Below are 21,471 nucleotides of genomic sequence, written 5' to 3' on the forward strand. Positions count from 1 at the left end.
TAGCCTCCTTCTCACTTGATTAATAACGTCAGTGAACATTTTCCTGCAGAGTTAATGGTCTCAATCTCTAGTTACAGATCTTCTTCATTCGCACATGATGATGATTTTGTAAATGATGTTCCCATTTAGTGGTAAATAGACAATAAAGGGCTCTTGTGTCTTCCCTCTCTTCCCTCCTTTCCCCGACGTTTCGTGCTACTCTATCCGATTCAAAGAAGGCAAACAAATATGTATAAAAAAAATAGACAGCACGTGGACACCAGTTGATGCCTGGTTGCAGGTGATTTTGAGGCTTCAAAATAGGAGTTTCTTTTGCAACTACTTACATTTTATACACATTCTGTGGTTGTACACAAATTTGTAAGGAATAAATAAGGTTATTTGAACTGAATGTAATGAGTTTTGTAGCAACTACAGTGCAAATTATATTTTTCATACATTTGCTATCAAAATAATGAGGAAATATTTAACACCTGACGTGTTTTTAATATTTGACCAAAACCATGACCTTTGTCTGAGTCATTACCCAAAAACATTTGGGATACCGAACACAAACCCTTGTTTCTGGTGTAGAGTTAACTATAATCGTGTTTCCCTCTGAAGCGCTTCACCAAAGCACTTAAGTCTGTGTATAAAACTCCTACAGAATGTAATAATAATGTGTATATCTGTGTTTGGGGTATTACAGTATGCAGTGAAGTTGCTCATAGAGAAATACTGTATAGGGTTGTATAAGAAGACAGAGGCTCTACCTCTTCTTTACACTCTGTTGTTAAACAGGTTTTTTTTTGCCCCGGAACTTTTATTGAAAGATTTGTTTGTGTGTGGCTGGTTGTTACGGTGTCTGGGTTTACTGGGAGGGGTCGTTTCAGGAAATCTCCTGAAAGCAAATCCTCACTCTGGAGCAGAGCTGGAGAGTGACGAGAGCAAAGCCTTCTTACTTTCACCTTCAACCCCCACACATCCTCTCTTCCCCTTCTTCTCTTCCTCTGCTTCATTTTCGCTCATGCTTTGATGATTTTTTTGTTACCCCTGTGAAATGGAGTGGAGGTAATAGCTGTCAATAGCAGAGATGACTTTTTGGCTTTTCCAGAGTAGATAACATGGTCCTGCACACTCTTCCTGGTCATCTCTGCCACTGCATGTTTTTTCTTTCTGCTTTGCTCCTTTTTTTTCACTTCACTTCCTCTGACATTCCTTCCCTTCTAAACTTCCTCCCTCTTATCTCCTTCCCTTCCCTCTTTTGGTGTTTTCCATTTACCTTATCTCCACTGGTTTTAATGATCTCTTTACCTCTTCGCTCATCTTCTTCTTGTTTCTCACCAGTGCTTTCTCCGTAATCTTTTAATCTTCCATGTCTTCCTTCCCTTCCACTTTGAGTCCAGTTAATTTTCGCTCGCTTACGTTATTCCCGCCAATCTCTATCACTTTCTTTTCCTCTTTTTTCATTTTCTCCTCCCTCATGCACTTTCTCAGTCTTTAAGAGTAGGATTGTGTTGTGTTGTTGCACCAGTAGAGGCATTCATGCACACACTCACAACAGAGAGAGGAATTGAATCTTTCCAGGGTGATTGCTGAACACGTACACGAACGCACCCACACACTCACACACACACACAGGTTTGCACAGCTCACCTTTCAAGGACACTGCATTGACTTCCATTCATTTGGACACCCCAAACAATGCATTATCCCTAACCTTTAGTCCTAACCAGACAACCCCAATTCAAATCTTTGCTCTACACTACCTGTAAACCAGTTGAGGTTCGTTCTCATTAGGAACAGGTTTTGGTCTCCATGAGGACTACTGGTCCTGACAAGGTCAGTGTTTATGCCAGAAAAGGTCCTGAAGAGTAACAAATACAAGTACAGACACACACAGACACACAGACACACACAAGGTAAGAGGTCATTGTAAATAACTGGGGTTTCATACTTTCATTTCCCTGAGGCATAGACTCTTGCTTGATATTCATAACCATAACATGCAGAACCTGACAGACTGACTGTTGTGTGTGTGGGTGTGTGTGTGTGTGTGTGTGTGTGTGTGTGTGTAATGATGATATCCGTATTTATACTCTTATGCATGTGCACGTAGACACATGCGGGCATACTTGGTAAAATATACACACACTGCAGGCATTTTTTCAAACTGATAGTTTGAGAAACAGAGAGAGAGAGGGAGATGATAATGGGCTTTGCTGGAACTCTCTATCCATCTTTACTTGCTGTTCCTCACATCTGCAGCCTCTACTTATAAGACAAATCCTTACTTCTTCATCGCTGTTTCTTGTTCACCTTTGTTAAACCTGCATGCAAAACAAAGATAATGCACATGCATGTCACCGAAACACACCTCTGTATCCACACACATACCTGCTTAGGATCAGGCCAAAGGTTGTGTTTTGAGCCTTCTTAATCTATTTATGCATTTGGCTTCTCCTGAATAATACATCATTTTTTCGTTATTACCCCTGCATACACTTAAGTAGAGAAGGAACAAAATAATAATAACTAGAAAATTCCCCAGAGAAATTTGTATTGTGCCTGCTTCTTGGTGCCAATGCTGTCGGGTGCAGGACTTTAGCTGGTAATAGAGTAACATTTGAACCTTTAAAACTTAAAGAAAGACTGACTCTTGTTGTACACACCCCTCCCCCTAAAACTTAAACTGTGATTGTTTAAAAACCGTTACAGAAAAAAGCCTCAAGTCTTATGACCTGTTTAAAGTTTCAACCACGTCTCTACGGTAAAGTATGACCACACTATTTGGAACGCTTTCCATTCTCGCAGTTTTTTTTCCTGAATTTTGTCGTAGGATGTGTGGGGTTTTTCTCAAAACTAAGATAAAAAGAAGAAGAAGAAGAAGAAATGTGGAAGAAAAACAATAGATGCTTGCTTAGCAATGCAAATCAACGGAACACCATTTCATCAAAGTAAACAGCCACTCTTCACAGGACTTTTTCTGCAGGTAGCAGTGTAGTTCAGAACAAGAGTGATTCAAACTCCAGCATACACCTCTCTTGTAACTCCATGCAGTGCCAGTCATCTGTGAATAAGTGAATAAGCCATAATATCGGTGTATTTGTAAACGCATTGTTTTGTTTTGACAGCATTAATATTTTAATAGTGTGTGAGATGTACTACAAAGAGACGCATACAGAAATACAAAATGCACATGGAGGTAAATCAAATGCTATTTGTCTTATGTTTTTTGCAGAATGTGAGTTGTGGACACCAACATGTTGTAAATGTTCCGGCAAAACAAGCTCATTCAGTTAGTTTCGGTTGAAATATGCTATGAGAATAAATGTTAAAAAAAAACATGAGTAGCTCTCAGGCATTTTCATTTTGTCAAAGTAGCTCTCAGAAGAAAAAAGGTTAGAGAGCCCTGCTTTATACAGTCTGTGTAGTGTAGTATTTAAATGGATTAAATGGAGTCATATAATACATGCCATGAACAAAGGTGTTTATAAAATCACGTTTTAGTCGTTTTTATTAATTATTATTATAATAATAATAATAAGAAGAATAAGAAGAAGAATCTTACTGATTATTTGCATTCTGAGGACAATGTAAAGGCTCAGAATTGTGTTATGGACCAAACGTGAAAAAGAGCTATCGACAGACTCTGTATTTACTGGGAGACAGAATCTAAATTCCTCGATTGTTGATGTAAAATGAGCAAACAGATGTTAAACCCACCCAAGATTTACCTCTGCAGTGTGGATGAAAGCCAGGTATTGGGATACTGAGCTGCATGGATGTAGTCACACGTTTTTGGGAATCAACTTGTATTGTCTCATCTCAAAGCCATAATGAAGTAGTGCGATGGCTATTGATCCAGGATGTCGGGACCCAAAGTCCTGCTGGTGCTCGTGTTTGCAATCTATTGAGAGTGTTTACTCCTGGGTTTGAGTGTGCATGTTAAGTTGAGTGGGAGGAGAGAGACTCTGCAGTCTTTTGTTCCTCAGAAACAGCACAGAGAAATGGTGAAGGAGACTTTTGTTGAGTATGTGTCTACGCTGGAAATCACTCTGTTTCCTCTATAACACACAGTATTTACTTGCTGCTATTTCATTTCGGTGCACTGCACAAGACAAAACAGCCGAGTGCCCAGCTTATCTCTGGACACTTCATGGTTTAACCCCCTTTACCACAACAAGAACGATTTCTGTGAACGAAAACCTAAACCAGGCTGGAAAAAAAAAACTCTGTGCGGCCACAAGAGTAACAACTGCAGGGTGATGCCATTGTAACCCTACGGGCAGAGTGATAACAGTTCCTGACTTACAAGGTGAAAGCAATGCAAACCTCACTGTCTTGGCCGGTATTCAATATCAATATCAACCTCAGCGAGTGACTCTTTTTGAAAATCCCTTTCCCGTAGCTGCTTAATGATAAAAGCTGCTCTGTGGTTTGTCAGTTTTGACACTTTCAGAGGTCAAAAATGTTTGGTACTGGTGACGCAGTGAAACACTGAAAGCATTAAAATCTTAAAGCAGTCAATCAGAAAAAAAAATCAAAGAATTAATCTAATTTGAAGCATAAAACTGCTTTGGGTTTGTGCTGTTTGTAACTTCACCTCACGGAGTGGGAGTGAAGTATTGTTTTTAGTGGCTCTGTGTGTCTGTCTGTTTGTGTTTCCGCAGTTAAACACAAACTTGCCAATATGAATGGGGCGAAGTCTGCCATCCCTGATTGCCTTGTTTATGATTTCACTGGGGATTTTTTTCCCTGGAAATACCTGTCCCCTAATGATTTAAAATCAGTTTTCTTACTGGCATGAGTGTCATCATAACAGCACAACCCCAGATGTCCTGTTTTCATCCTGTAATAAAAAGATTTTATGGTGAAAGTTACAGTTTTCGCTGCTGTAGCACATCCCACTTACTCTCAGGTGTGTGTCCTGGCACCATATGAGTGAAAAACTGTATTTTATATATACAGTATATATATATATATATATATATATATATATATATATATATATACTGTATATATATATATACTGTGTATATATACATATATATATATATATATATATATATACTGTATATATTCACTTTACGTGTGTAAATGAATGCTACTTTCTTTGTTGTTTATCCTAACCATATAATTAGTTCAGTCTACCTCTGTGAGGATAGTGAGGTTACACTAATTTCTCACTAATGTGTGTGTGTGTGTGTGTGTGTGTGTGTGTTTCTTTCTTTCTTCCCGTTGTCCTTCCTTCACAATAAAAGACAATAAGAGAATAATAGAGGCATGCACACACAAAGGTATGCAGCGTCTGTCTGCAGTGGTAACGGTTGCCTGAAAGAGAACTCAATCAATCCATGTCATTTTCATCTGATTACACTAAATAAATGTCAGCACGCTTCGCTCTTCTTGTAACTTCATGCTGCTTCCCTCTGTGTATCAAAATACCTTAAATTAAATTCCTGTCATGTTATACAGGGGCCTATATCACAAGGGGCTTGATGATTTAAGCGGTTTACCTAATTGTGTGTGTGTGTGTGTGTGTGTGTGTGTGTTGTCGAGGGAGAGGTGGAGCAGAGAGAGACATCCAGGCAAAATTAGAAGTTTATATAAACTGCACCCGAGCCTTCTCGGAGGATTTATAATCGTGAATAACTGCAAATTATTTCCGTGGTATTTTCTGCATTTCCTGACAAAAGGTAATTTCCTGTATTTTCTTTTTGATGGACTTTATGGAACTGCTGCTTATGTATTTTCAGGGTATTACCAAGACAAACAAGAAATGTAAATTTACACTCTTTTTTTGAGATTCTTCCCCTTCAATAGGACAGGCTTAGTGTGAAATGGGTTGAGGTTATCATTGAATACGATCACTGCAGAGGACTCTTTGGTCTTTGTGGTGCACCTGCTCAACTAGCTAAGCTACAGATGTCCCATTCTGTTTTTAATGAAGTTGTAATTGTAGTTATAGGCATTGTAGTCTTATTCTTTTTTAAATGGAGGCAGGTGATCCTCTGTGGCAACCTCTAAAGAGAGAAGCTGAAAGACATAGTCTTAGTACTTAGCAGTATTTGCCTGTGCTTGTTTTGAGGGCCAACATCTACTGTAACTGATTGGTATCATCTGTTGGTGGCACAGGCCAAGTGTGATTAGCCAGTGCTTGATTTTGGCTCCGCACCACTGTTGTTTCTCATTATCAAGAGTTAATGAAGGAAATCTTGTAGCATATGTGCCACAAATTTCTGCATGAGTTCCTGTAACTTGTTTCACTCTCTGATGGAAGTCCTTTCATTTCTAACGCGGCACCGTTGTACCTGATGTTCTCACTTGTGTGAGTTTTCATCTGTAAGATGATGTGATGGGAGTCGAACTACTAATGCATATATATCTTCAGTCATACCAGAGTTGGACATGAGCTGGCCTGAGCATTATGTGCCTACATCACAGTTGTACTGTCAGTTGGACTGACAAGGAGACCGATTTTAGGCTCTGTCAGCTTAAGAAATGTAATATTTTGAAGTTCATGGATAGCAGGAGGCCTCAGATTGCCAGCTAAACCAGAAACCGCCTAATTCTAACAAACTGAAAGGGGGGCACACTGCAATATTTAGCAGATGTGGACACATTTCAATCAAGCTGTTCCCTGCTAATGCTTGTATAATCTGTAGCCTGTAGTCTAATTGAGCAGTAGCTATGGACTATGCAAACTCATCTTAATTGTACATGATAACTTACTGACTGTATTTGTCGTTGCTTTGCTCATGGTATTCATTTAGCTTTCAAACCAAGTGATTTTTTTAGTGATAAAAATATTTCATCAGTGAACCACAGCTGTGGTGTAAATGTTTGCTGTACAGCTAAATATGTTAAGTGAGCCATTGGACCCACAGATGCCTGGTGTTGAATGCAATTGAAAACAATATAAATGCATTATTGACTGTGGCTGATCCGCAAAGAGGTAAACAAACAAGCAGCTAATTGTATTTTTGTCTGCACTCTCTGATTCATTTTGGCACTATGTCTTCTTTGTTGCTTTCTAAAGGTTTCTCTCTTAATCTAAGAGACACAGTTCCTAGTACAAGCACTGACAGTTTTTCAATAGGTAATACTGTCTCCATCCCATGGACACCAAACGTGACAGGGAAGCCCCAGGGTTAAAGAGACTGTCCATCTATTAGCGCTGTGTGTCTTTTATCTCTTTGAGCTTACTTATATGGATTACAAAAATGAAGTGAGCTGTGCGGATGGTTTGACACATGATGTGAAATAATCCAAAGAATCCTAAAGTGAGAAACTGACGACACTTTTACCTGACCTGAATACACACATTGCAAATTCAAAGTTAATACAGGGCGTTAATAAAACCAGACTTTGTGTTTTTATGAGCATAAAGAACATGCAGTCATCCTCTACGTTAATAAATACCATCATAATTCCCAAAGAACAAATAATTATTATGAAATATAATGAAAGCAGGTGCTCTTCGTGACAAACCCTCAAAGCTCCCCTCAGCTGCTTGTGATATAGCATCTTTCAGCTGCTTCTTCTTTATTGCCTGCAACTTTTCTTTTGGGTGTCACTCTTAGCAGTTTAATCAACTCTATTCAGAAGCAGCTGTTTTGTGGTTTGTTAGTTTTTTTTTCCTTTCTTTCAATAAGGTTCCCATAAACTGACTGTACTCTACCTGCTCAGCACTTAACAGAGGCAAAGTTAGTGAATAGCCGGCGAGCATAATGGCACATTTAGCAACTTTAGAGCCAGATTTCTTCATTTGGGAGTTGGTTGTTACCGAAACAGCTGCAAGGGGAATATTAGACTATTCATCTGTCCAGGAATGCGACTCTAAGTGAAAAGCATTGTTGCATTTTTGTTGCGCAAAAATGCTGAGATAGGAAGTTGTTTGCTCAAAGTTGCTTCAGCAAACACACTGCCACGTTTATCAGATGAAACCCAAAAGCGCAAAGGTTGTGTTTAACTGGAGAATTTATGTGGTTTCTGTAAAACCTTATACATTGTCCTTTGAAAGACCTGTACATATCTGTCTGTATTTGTCAAATATGCCACAGGCTGACGATTTAATTCCATTTTGCTTTTTTTCTGTCACTCAGCAGAATAAATGGGCTCTGTGTAGTCATTTCAGCACTCCACCTGTGCTTTACTGCATCTTTCAAGCATGAAACATCTGCCACTGGAAAGTGACAGCTACAAAACAAATTGGACTATTTTGGAATCATAGGACCTTACAGAATTGCTGCATTTTACTATTTCATCATCTCTTATTGATGTTTTTCCTCAAACATTTATCTTGTTTTCGGTTGTTTAAGGTTTGTCATTTCTTTGACAAGATGACATGCAGCACTTTAAGTCCCTGTGCTTTCTTTTTGACCATAAAGTTGTTGTTTTTTTTAAGTTTACCAAGCCTTTGAATTTATGATTGAAATCTGTCCAGACAAATGCTAACACAGCAGTGAGTGTGGCCAGCAGAATGAAGCTTCATTCATTTTCTTCTCTCAAAGGTAAAACAGTGAAGCATGTAGAAGAGAGCAACAGCTGCAGGTCAGCTCAAATCTTTGAAGAACTACATCTAACACACAAAAAATAATCTTTCAGCAAATGGCCTAAAAGTATGTGTGTGTGTGTGTGTGTGAGTGTGTGTGTGTGTGAGAGAGAGAGAGAGAGCAAGGACATGGGTGTGTAACTGCTAATCCTTTGGCCTTCCCCCAGTCTCTGCCCCTCTGCCCCCTGCTGCTCATCACTAGTATCTGGCTGCACATTTGTATTCATATTTATTTCTTAGATCTTAACCGTGTTTATATTCTGACAGTTACCTTTTCCCTGCTCCCATTCTGACCCATTCTCTTATCTCGTCTCTGCACACTCCTTCATACCACGCCTCTGCTCCTCAGCTTTGACTCTTTGCTTGAGTGATTGTCCTTGTTTTTGTTCAAACCAACCATTTCTGGGCTTCATCAGATATCTCATGTATTTCACATTTTCACACTGAAATGAGACACATATTTTTTTTTTAGCATTAAATGCTTCCTCTTCCTCTCCTGCTGGTGACGGGGTTTTGTTGATGAGAACACGCACTGCCACATCCCCCAACATCGCATCATTGCATTTGATTAGCTCCAACCCCCTGTGCCCTCCCTCATCACCGCCAGCACCACAGGGAGCGCCACATCCATATGTGCGCACGTGTTACACACACACGTCACAGTCACACCTTTATCTGAATTAAAAAGTGATTTCAAACGATTGTATGTGTTTGTGCAGTTTGTACACACACACATGCAGGTCTGCTCTGCTGTTCTTTGTTTTGCTATTTACTTAATTGTTATCCCTTACCTTAACCATGACCAACTCTAATTATAGCTTAACAGCAATTCAAATCTTAGCCCTAAACTTAAAGGAATACTTTACCGATTTGCATTTAGCTTTGTATTACTAGAATATGGGTAGTATTTTTGAAAAATTGTGTTCTTGTTACCAGTGACACTTGGTCCGAGGCTTGAAACTGCAACGCTAATTCCCAGAATGTAAACAGTGTAAACAACCTTAGAAATGAGGTCCTGCCTCATAAGAACTAGATTTTGGTCTCCGATTGGTCTGCTGGTCTTGACTAGGTCAGTGTTTAAGCCTAAAAAGAGGTAACAATATACCCAGACACTCCTGGTGCTGTGGCAGCAGCAGGACATCAGGTTAAGCCAGCATGATGCTGACAGCTCCCTGTCCCTAATGAAGCATTCATAAACTGCAGCACAAAACAGTGGATCAGAGAGCAGCAGAGGTCTCCACCTGCTCTGCTATCTGCTCTCTGCCAGAGGAAGAGATCAGAGGGGAGAGGACTGCTCTAAACCCCCAACCTTCCCAAAACCTCCCTGCCCTACTTTTCAGAGAAACACCAGCCCTCTTATCACCTGCTCTTCATTACCATCCCATCCCTGTCCTCAGAGTGACCATGCACATGTATTAACTGTACTTAGTTATCATGTTTCTGTGTCATTCATATGTTAGCAGTGCTGTGCATGATCATATATTTTTTTTTTTTCCAAATTCTAAACGAACACTGACATGACATTGACGCACTGCATGATGTCTCCACACACATGGCCCAGCATGGCCGGTGTTCAAGGTACAGATGTCTCTACAACTGCTGAAGCCAGCTTGTTTGAGCATTTGATCCTGTTTATGAATAACAAGTGGAGCCTTTTTCACATAAAAAAAAAAAAAAAAAAAGTTTTCATGCAAATGTTGCCTGCTGCGTCTCAAAAAACAAGTCTGGACATCTGCCAGGGAAGGACGTTCTATTGGAAAAAGAATAGTGGCATATTTATTTTTAAAAAGGATGGAACAAATGAACGAAAACCATTGCTTTTTCTGCACTGTGAACTTAGTCAAACTTTTAAAAGGCACCTTGTGAACAAGTTCATGTGTATGAACTGAATTTTGAACTATACCTCTTCAGTGGAAACTGGCACAACATTATTGTTGGACAACTGGTCTACAAAATCAGCCGAAACTCTTGTCCTATTTATCATTTTCTCTCTTGACTTCTCATGGAGGATCAAGTTTTGTCTATTCATTGCCACTTTGCATTCATTTCACCCTTTAGTCTGAGCACACTTTAAAAGAGGGCACTTTGAAGCAGTCACTTCCTAAAGTATTTTAGTGCATAATAACCAGGCTTCTGTCACACTGTGAACTCTTTTTTATACAGTGTTAAAGCTAAACTTGCAGAGATATGCACGTGTGACACCTGACCTGGGTGTAGTATTTGCCACATCACACACATTTTCCAATTGGCACTAACAATGTGTATTGCAGTCACACGTTGTTCCCAATGGGCAGACAATGTCTCCTCTCTCATCCAAATGAAGCAAGATATTGCTGCTGAGATATTCAGATATTCCACAAGGTGTGTCTATATAAATGCTGCATGTATGTGATTAGAGTCATTTGCGTTGGTAAATACATGAATGAGCTTTATTGAGATTAGGCCTCAGGTAGCTAGTTGTCCTTTTGAGTATAATCCTCATTTTGAGATTACAGATCCATATCCGTGTGTCCTCTTTATCTGTGATTTCATTTCATTATCTTTGAATTTGAATTCAAAAGTGAAGAAGAGTGATCTCAGTGTTAGTGAGGATCGTTCTAATTTAGCAATGACTTCTACACCTTCCCACTCTCTCCTTCTTCTTTTGCCACCTTTTATGTGATAATGAAACATAAATTCCTCACTTAATGTGGTGACCTTTTGTGTGTGTGCGCTTGTTACACTAATCACATTCGCCCAGGCAATTTGTTCGCTTGTCTGAGTCTGAGAAGAGATTTTTATCTGCACTAACACCCCATAGAGGCTGAGCTTTGTATCCAAATTGACACCTCAAATCAGGAGCCCACACACCTCCCTTTCTGATTCTACCCATCACTCGTGCCCCTCATTGCTCTTGCCGCCTTTTTTGCCCGTCAACATGTCAGCTTCTCTGAGACAAAGGGAAAGTTGGAGAAGGTGAAAGCCTCGGCTATTATTTAATCAGATGAAATCAAGACGTGTGAGGGAGACGGTGTTTACTGTCACAATGCAAACACGCAAACTCTCTCTCCATGTGTGAATGGTCGCTATAGGCTTCTCTCTCATCTGCTGCCTAAACCCTAACAAGCACTATTTCACAGAAGCCATAAGCACTGACAAGTTTCTGCTCCTTGTCAGGACACATAGCTTTCACCACTCCCAACAGCAGGTGTTACATAAACAGCATTGTCCTGAAGGTTGTTTCTACCTGCTACATAACAAGAGGACAAGCTGTTTTAGATGTGTAGATTGTGCCGTGAGTGTAACTTCTGTTGCTCTGACCTTTTCCCTGCTCTGGGAGATACAGCAAGACTGTGACTGCAGCGCTGTTTCCCACAGGTCATCAGTGGCTCATTGTTCATATGATTAGACACAAATTAGAGGCCAAGTGTCACATTCGTTATCCAGTTCACATTGGCTGCCATTCAGCTGCCATCAACGTCTCACAATGCCTCATGATTTCAGTAAGCCACTTTCCTCCTGTGTCCTTTACTTTGAGCTATAATTTAGTACTTTATTTTGAAGTTGCCTTTGAGGTGTCTTTGTCATAAATTAAGTATTGTATAAGTTACAAAGTTTTTTGCTGCAATACAACACAAATATAAAATGGAAAGGAAAGAGTTTGTTAACAAGCCTCATGCACCAAACATCAAAAGTGGAAAAAGAAAGGAGAAGGAAATGTGTCATGAAGATGAGGAAAGTGAGGTGGGGGGGGGATATGCTTTGATCGTAGCAACTCCTGTCTCCTTACACATCCATAATATACTGCTGCACATATCCCAGTCTCTTATTAACAAGCCAGTGCCACACCATCCCGAAGGTAGGTATTAAATGTTCGTGGTAGAAAAAACCCTGAATCATTTCATTTTCTTCAAAAGAAAAAGAGGGGTAAAAGAAAAAAAAAAAAAAAAGACAAAATGCACAGCAAGAGAATTTGAAATCCAATATATTCACTCTCCTTTAAATTAAATTCATTGATGTAACAAGATATAATATCAAACATGGGTAAATCTATTCTAAATACGACAAGCTTAGGAAATGAGAGGGCTGCTGCCGCTCGGTTTCTCTCTCAGGGGAGGCCATGTTTGTTCATGGTGGTCATAAATATGTATCATGCTCCCAGATGAGAGCGATTGTAATCTGATGGCAGCCTTTTATGAAACACAACATATGAAACCCAAGAAAAGCTCCCAACAGTGGTGAACATGGGCAAAATTAAAGGTTGCACCCTCTCCCATCATTGGGATGAGTGACTCAGCGTCAAGTGGCACACTGTTTAATTCGGGTGGAAATAAAGACCTCGGGGATGAGATAATACCTCGCTGCCTTATTTCCTTCTCTTCTCTCAGTTTCATTTGTAGAAAAGTAAATATACAGACGGTCGCTTTTCAGACATGGTGATTAAAGCATGCTCAAGCATAGTAAAGGAGACTGTGCTCTAAATGCATCCATGGGTGTCAACTAGTTCTCCAAACCCCGAATAAAAGTGCCCTACGGCAACCTCTTGTTATACATGTTGCACTCAGGTGCATAGTAGCATCAGGAGGTGTGCTCTTTAAGGTATAACTCCTCAATTTCTTTTTAACAACCATTGTCTTGATGTGTTTGTGTGTCTCTGCAGCTCTGAAAGATCCGTGCACTGACGTGATCTGTAGCTATGGCAGCACCTGCGTCCAGTCGTCAGATGGCTTGTCGGCTAAATGCATGTGTCCTCTTGGCTGTGACGGCAAGCCTGAGGAGACAGTGTGTGGCACTGATGGGAAAGACTACTACAACGAGTGTGAGCTCCATCAGCACGCCTGCAAGAACCAGAAGAACATACGTGTGCAATACCAAGGGCACTGTGGTAAGATATCTCTCTCTTATGTATTCTTCCTCTGCACTTATTTTTTTATAATTTACAGTTATTTCATCATCAGTTAATCTAGTCTGACAGATGTTCAGATTTGATGAATTGGCTGCATGATCTGCTCCTCTTATTTACTACGTCTGACCTTTATTGTTCCTCCCTCACATACTCCACTTACTTACAGCATGCCTTTGCTAATTCTCATTTTTCATTTAAGCGGCTTTGCTTTATACAGGTGTGGATAGCGGCTTTTCCTTCATTGTTGTCATGTTCAATGGGGCCTTTCTTCTTGTTGTTTTTCTTGCATATCCTATCATATCAGGTGTTGGTTGTTTACGTCCAAAGCATTCAACTTTGAAGGTTTTTTTTTTCTTTTAATGGGTAGCCAGATGGGGGAAGAAAGGCAGACACAAATGCTGTCTCTTAGCAGCAGGAGCCTCCGGGAGACAGAGCAGGGCGCTGGGCAATGAGTGATGAATGTGCAGGTCTGCTGGCAGAAGGCTGGTCATATAAATCCAGCCTGAGTTGTCCAAAGTGACCTAGGTTGCTCAGTCCTCCCTGGGGAGGGCCGAAGCTCAAGGGACCAGTCAGTCCTGATGGACCTCTAAATCTTCCTGCAGGCATTTCATCTAAAGCCTTGGTAATTTAGAGTTGGTGGTTTTAGCCAGACACATGCTGTTGATTTATCCACACTGCTAGTTTTTGTAGCAAACAGGCCATTCTTTTTGTAATTACCCTACTTGCTCAGCTAGAGGGAGCATGGTCCTGGAAGCCGTTGTTCTCAGTTAATGGGAGGTAATGGTCTCTCTCACAGATAATGGTCCGTCTGGCGAGCGGAGCACTGCCTTATGCAGAGACGCTGCACGCATAACGATAAAACCCTGGTCTGCTTGGTTGCCCGTCTGCTTTGTATTGTGCTGATAGAGAGTGGTCAGAGGCCTGGCTGGCCTGGCTGTGGTCACGCTGCCTCACAGCCCTGCACAGCCCAACTGCTCTGTCCCACATTATGTCCCCTCATAGTTGCTCTTTGTTTTCCTGCCAGAGGTTTTTGGAAGCCACTTTCCTTTATTGTCTCTTTCTCATTCTCTGTCTTTCTGCTCTTTTCTCTGTGATATGGTGTTTCATCCTTAGAGTCATTTGAGTGACTGGCCAGCAGTTAGGCAGTGATTTAATGTGTCACGGTGCTACATAACTCCATTGTCTTCCTACATGCTGAAAGCATGGCAACAAGGATAAAGCCCAGGCCCCTTTTTTTTTTTTTCAAGGAGTAACACTCCCTTTGCACACATCCTCAAACCATTTCCATTATGATCACAGACTGATATGGCTGACTATGCTAGACTGACGCTCCTTCAGAAGGAGAGAGGTGCCAGGGAGCTAATCAAACCAATAGTCCCTTCATCCATTTTCTTCTCTACCTTTCACATCCAAGGTCCCTCTCTCAACTACTGATAACATCTCTGGAGCAACAGTGATGAAGGGTCATCTCTTCTCTTCTCCTCTCCTCTCTTTACTACACCAGTATTATCTAACAACACTTAATACACACAACCTACTCGGGATTTGGTCTAAAAAAACGTAGCGATATATATTCCTTAATATCTTCTATTTGTTACAGATATGAATCATTTCGTGGCTGGCGCCCCAAGGGGCAATGGGCTCACTGCAGCAACCAAATTGGGTTCGATTACACTTGTGGTCCTTTTCTGTGTGACCTTCCCCCCTTCACACTTCATTGTCCTATCTAATAAAGGCAAAATAAAAAAAAAATAGAAAAATGAGTTGTAGCTGATTTTGAAGTGATGGACCTTTTATATGACAGACATTCGGACAGGTCACAGAGTAGTAAAAGCACAGGTGTAAGTCATCAAAATCAATGACAGCTGACTTCTATTGAGCTTCTTCAATTACAAGGTGCATGCTTGCTCATGGTCACACTGTCACTGACTTACTTGAGCTGAAAGCCATCATTAATGTGATCACTAACACCTGTCAAACTGCTTGTTTTCGCTTGTTTTCCTGTGAAACTCCAGGTCTTCTTGATATGAACAGCATAAATATTACCCAGGTTACATTTCTGTTGTGCAATATGTGCAAATGTGTAGTGCAGCATGAAATCATATTCATATCCATGAATTCCTGTGTTTCCGCAGACCCATGTAAAGGCAGCGAGAACAGTCTGAACACCATGTGCCGAGTGAAGTCTCTCACCCGCCAGCCTCTGTTGCTTGCCCTTCCGGAGTCGTGCCCCCCAGAAAGTGAGCCTCTGTGTGCCAGTGACGGTCAAACCTACGCCAGCGAGTGTGCCATGATAGCAAGGGGCTTACAGAAAGACACCCAGCTCAGGAAGGTCCACAAAGGACGGTGCAGAAGGCTGGGTAAGAGTAATCACATTATAACCATCAGTTTTATTTAAAAAAACAAATTTTGATGAGTTAGTGACCTATAATGATGAGCCTCTTTTGTTCCCGCCCTGATTCTCAGTCCTTTACTCTATGTACAGTAAGATTGGTGAATGTGTATGAAGATGATGAAAAGTGTGGGATTTAGTGCTTTGGTCAGTGTCTGAAAATTCCACCATCAAGTGCAAGAGTTCAATTAAATAGACTTAGCATCATAAATCACTGATTAGTCTTCATCATGGCATGTTTGCTCCAGTGCATTACATCCAATAAAAGTTACATCTTGCTGCTTGAGCTGTTTCCTTGAATGAACATTCAGATCCAAATTCATATTTTGAAAATTTGTCTGAAATGATTCTAGGCTTTTGCATATCCTTCCCATCTTATCCTTATTTTTATTCTGATAAAGACTAAATATAGCCCAGAATTGATGACTTGTGGCAGAAAACCAGTATTCCCATGTTGAGAGACTGGCAGGAAGACTGCAGCAAGCGAGATGGGGAAACCAAACAGAAACTGAGAGCCTGACCAAAGATGAGATCTGTAGCAAAGGAGAAAAGGTGAAACTGACTGTAACTAAACGCAGAAGAATTGGCCTTGGACGTGACAAAGGCTGGAGCTGAGAGCCAGGTTTTTAAGCAGAGCTGGAGTAGAGTCTTAAAGAGAGGATGAAGTCTAGGTGAGAGGCTCAGGATGCAGGTGAGCCACGAGGAGGAACATGTCTAACCAGGACAGAGGTCTATGCAAGAATTTTTCATAATGGCACATGATGTCTAAACAGGTGAACTTGCTTTGAAATCTTTCTGTAACTGTGTTCCACTCAGTGGCAGAGAGATAAATGGCTCTGAACTCTCAGTATCCATGCCAGGAGTAGCCACCTCCAGCCTGATAAGAGCCTGCAGGACTGTTATCTCTGCCATTAGAACACAGGGTTTAAGCCTTAGTCAACAAAGAGCTGTCAGCTTTTACTGTATTTCTGATAGCCATCGGAGAAAATCCAATTTTCCCACTGTGTTGTCAGCGGAGCCTCGTGAAGCTGTAGCTGTCTTGGTTTACAGCAGTGATGTGTGGAGACCCCCGTCCATCTACTGAGACCTCTGACAACACCAAAGACAAGAATAGATCACTCCTGGACATGCTTTAGTTCAGTCAACAGTGACAGCTGATGCACTCATTTCTGACACGCCCTGGTTCTCTTGCCAGACAGGCTGATGGAGGAGTACATGTTTTTTTGGAATTGCACAAACCCTATTCTAAGTGGAGTAGGAGTAAGGGTGCGTTTGTGCTTTCGTGTTGGCATGTGTGTTGGGACATAATGTGCGTGTGAGTAAGTTCTGTTCTGCCTTTTTCACATGAAAGAATAATTCAGTCTGAAACGAGAGATCCACACAATTATCCCCTCTTTTAGCAAATTACAAATTGGTAACTAATGAAAAAGGCCATTTCGACTTGTAACCACGACATGGCCCATCATTGTAGCCCTCTCACTCAGACACTGCAGCGATGTAATTAAGTGTGACATGGCAGGCTTTAAAGAAAAGAGAAGGAGCAATTGAATTGCTGTACAAATTTGATCCACTGATCAGGAATGAAATAAATGTGAAGCCTGGTGAGCGCCTCCAGAACAGAGGCCTGCTTCAAATTGGATTTTCTCACTTCAATGCCAAATTTTCCATTTAATATTACCAGTATGTCTTTTTTATTAATTCTGCAGTTTCTGCTTACTGAGTCAAAAACGAAACAGACATGGTACTTTAGACTTTAACATCACCCTCAAATTAATTCCTTGAGTTCCACAGATTATTAAAGTTATATGGAAATTTATTAAAGTTAGATGACAGCAAAGCAAACCTGATCCTCAATAAGTTGTCATGGGTTACATCACCAGAGACCAACAGCAGCCACAAGGTTATTAACTCTCACTTCACAGTGCTACGGGTTCTGGTTTGCTTTCCATGACTAATAAGGTTATATTTTATATTATTTTAATATAAATGTAAAATGAAGTACTTTCTTGATGTTAGTTTTTTCTTCTTCCTGCAGAGGAATTAGGTAAAACACAGATTTCTCCTAATGTTTTTGAATGAAAGCATGAACCAATAAACAATTATGTCTTTTGTTCGGACAAGTTTCATATCTGTCTGTATTATTTTTGATTCATGTAGTCATAAACAGGCTCTTGAGAATTACAAAAAAAAGGAATTCTGATGCTTTGTTAACAAAAGGCTTAACTTCTGCTGAAAGGAAAGCTTTTAACACACACACTGTCTGTGACATCAGTCCACTCTAACATGTAATTACTGTTTGGATGAAAAAGGATTTATTTCCCCATGCATGAACCAGCTGTGACACACGACAGGAAGAACAATCAGCTCTTTGTCAGAGCTCGACTATCCTGAAATGTTAATTTTTTTTTTTTTTTTACACTTGCTGATGACTTCTGTTGCCCTTTCCTCTATGTTGATCTATCACAGCGTTAGAAAATTACCACGTGCATATCGCTCTAAAAAGCCTTATCAGTGTCGCACATTATATTTGAGTCCTTATTCTATGCATTAGGGGCTTTTGAATACACTTTTAACTAAACATTACAGTTACGGTAACTGGAGTAGTTGTAGGAGTCACAGATGATTGAAAGATGGTCTGGACTCACCCGTTTACCCTTCTACATTTTCAGAGGAGTGTAAGGAGGAGTGTCTCTTCAACGCAGTGTGTCTGGTGGAGCAGCTGAACGCCCGCTGCTCCTGCGATCCCATACATTGTGACGGCACCTACAAACCCATATGCGGCAAGGACAGCCACACCTACACCAACGACTGCATGCGACGCAAGGCCGAGTGTGTGAGGAGGAGTCTCATCCCCATCAGGCACACAGGGCCCTGTGGTGAGTGGAGATGAAGGATGGGGGGGTGAAAGGGATCAAGGCTGCCATGGGGCTAATGTTGTACACTCTCGATCCCGCTCTGCCTTTCTGCCTAATGTATATATACAACGTTTTTTCATCGTATTTATGTTTCAACTTTATTATAAATGTCTGGAACGGTTCAGAAATGCCTTCTGAAAATGGATGTGGGGTGGTTGGGTGGGGTTGTGGGGGAGGGACCAGGACACATGTGCCTTCTTCCACTTGACACGTTCACTTCACATTCATCACCTCATCCTCGTGCTTCATAACTCCACCTCAGAAACCCACACCCAAACTGAAAACCCACCTTCATATTTCATGTCTCCTACTCCTTCACTAGTCCACCACTGTGGTGGCTCTTTATCTTTTTCTTTCCTCCGCCGTCCGTCTTTGTCCTTGTCTGTTGCTCTTTCCTGTATAAAAAACTATTCTTTCTTGTTTCAGTGCGTCAATCAGTCTGTCTGTCTGTCTTTGTCCGTGTGGCCGTCTTCCCGGCTGTCTGGCTGCAGGTGAAAAGTGGGGTCACCCCGTGGGCGACCTCATCAGGCAGATACAGAGGGGGTGAAGCTCTTCCTCCCTCACTCTCTCTCCATGTGGACCTAACAGGAGGGGTCTTGTATCTCTGCTGCCATTTCTTCCTCTCGGTGGTTTTGTGTCTCTGTGTCATTAATGTCTCTTCCTTCTGTTTACCCTCCTGCAAAGACGTGAACCATGAGGTCGGGGAAGTCTTCCTCTCTCCAAACCCTCTGTGTTTTATTCCCCGTCTAACAAAAAAGGAGCCTCCTCCCCCTGTTCCACACCTGACTCCTGTCTTTGTGCATGCTGTCTCGCATGCCCCTTTCCATCATCAGGACTGTCTCACAAACGCCTGCATCTGCTTGATGAATGTTTTTACCGTTTCCTGACCATGAACGCTGCACTAGAGTTGGAGTTCTACTGCTTTTTGTCAAACTTATTTGAATGCCCTACATCCAAGCCTTTTAGACTTACATTTGAGCTGCTTAACATGACTCTAGTAAAAACATCTATTCAACTTCAACAAATTTAGCCGACTGAGAACAGTTTCAGAGCTAGTGTACGTAGGATACAAACTGTAACCTAAAAATAAGAAATGCAGCAACAGAAATGAAATATTGATTAGCTATGTGTTTGACAAACTGAATAAATAGAGTGTATTATTTTCCTTTTCACACAATAGTTTTCTCCTGCTACTTTCTGGAGTGAGTTGTTAAGCTCAAATTACTGGAATTACATGCCTCATAGTTTAACTGCAAGAACCTAGGATCTTAAAATTGATGTAACCACATCAGAAGGATCATTTCATTTGATGCTATTGTATAAACTCTGGATGGCGGAGAGCATATTAACTGCAAAGAGTAGAGAACAGCCGAGAGTTAAATAGTGGGAATTTGGACCAGATACTTATGATGGTTATTTTTATTAGCTTCTGCTGATATCATCTACAGCCAGTGATGTTTGCCGTTATAGTCAGCAAGAAAAGTAACTGTAAGCATTTCTCTGCATCTTATAGGGCTTTTCTGCAAGACACACGTTAAATCCAATGCCATTTATTAAGGCTTTATTTGCCCAAGCAGAAAAGAAAGGAGACTCAGACAGACAAGAGACAGCAGTGGCAGACCAGCAATTAATGTTCAGCTCCTTTCACCTCAATAAATCCCTTCCTAATTAGTTTTAATTCTTTAATCTAATTTACTTGTCACAACCATAACTGGTCCTAAGCTTAGGTGTGCTGTATTGTACATAATTATTATTATTATAAACAAAAACAAATGAAAAAGCAGCAACTTTGAAATTGTAATGAGTAACGAGTTTTGATTTAGTGGGACATTTTGTTGAAACAGAATCAAAGGCTGTACACACTGAAGTGTGTGAAAACAGCAGATAGAGTCTTCAGTGACATAATAAATCCATAGTCCAGATTGATGTAAATGTACACACACACCTGTGCGTGTGTGTGTGTGTGTGTGTGTGTATCCTAACTACCCACATTATTGACTGATCTGAGCGACTGAGGTTTTCTTGCATAAAGGTTTCTGCCCACATTGTCATCATTGTTTTGACGCAGGTGAGACAGATCTCTCCTGAAAACCAAAAGTGTGTCCAGTTGTTAGCATCAGAAGGTGTCAGTCTTCATTAGTGTTATTCAGCCAACAGAGTCTGGTATAAATTCCCTTTTCCACTGGTCAAAAACCCCTCTAGTAACATCTGGCTATTGTCTGCAATGGAATTAGAAACGGCCAGGCATTCACTCCTGGGTCAAATGACGACTGCATTCGACTGCAGTAGACATGGGTTTTTAATCAGCTCCAGCTCCACTTAGGTAAACATGACACTCAAAGCAATTAGTCAATTCACCATAGACGTATTTAGTTTTGCAGTCTAGTTGCAGTGTGGCGTTATGATGCGCACACTTCGTACGAACCAAAGAATTGTTTGTTGAGCGCTGAAGGGGATGGCAATGTGAGCACTTATGTGTTTTGCTCAATTTAAGTATTTCTGTTGAATAGGTCTATCTCCTGCCTCATTGGTTGAGTAATATATGCAGTATTAATATACTTTCTCCTCTCTCCTCATCCTTCTGCTCTTCCCCTGCGGATTGCAGCCAGCCGTCAGGGACTGGTAGCATGTTTCTTTAATGTGCATTTTTATTTACATTTGCATATTTTTCAAAACAGATAGTCACGAACCTCGCCCCCCCCCCCCCCTCCCCCACTCGATTCAGTTTTAATTAAACATCAAA

The 21,471-nt window shown here is 40.9% G+C and overlaps 1 protein-coding gene across 10 annotated transcripts in view; it reads left to right on the forward strand.

The window, feature by feature from the left end:
• Positions 1-21,471, forward strand: part of agrn (agrin) — a 225,728-nt gene that overhangs the window by 134,865 nt on the left and 69,392 nt on the right. For all 10 annotated transcript variants that reach the window (XM_058643975.1, XM_058643978.1, XM_058643977.1 and 7 more), the window contains 3 exons: positions 13,176-13,400; positions 15,557-15,781; positions 18,483-18,689. In XM_058643975.1, the coding sequence (XP_058499958.1) occupies positions 13,176-13,400; positions 15,557-15,781; positions 18,483-18,689 (657 nt within the window). The remainder of the gene's footprint in view (positions 1-13,175; positions 13,401-15,556; positions 15,782-18,482; positions 18,690-21,471) is intronic.

Source organism: Solea solea, chromosome 11, assembly GCF_958295425.1.
Source record: "Solea solea chromosome 11, fSolSol10.1, whole genome shotgun sequence".
Lineage (NCBI taxonomy): Eukaryota > Metazoa > Chordata > Actinopteri > Pleuronectiformes > Soleidae > Solea > Solea solea.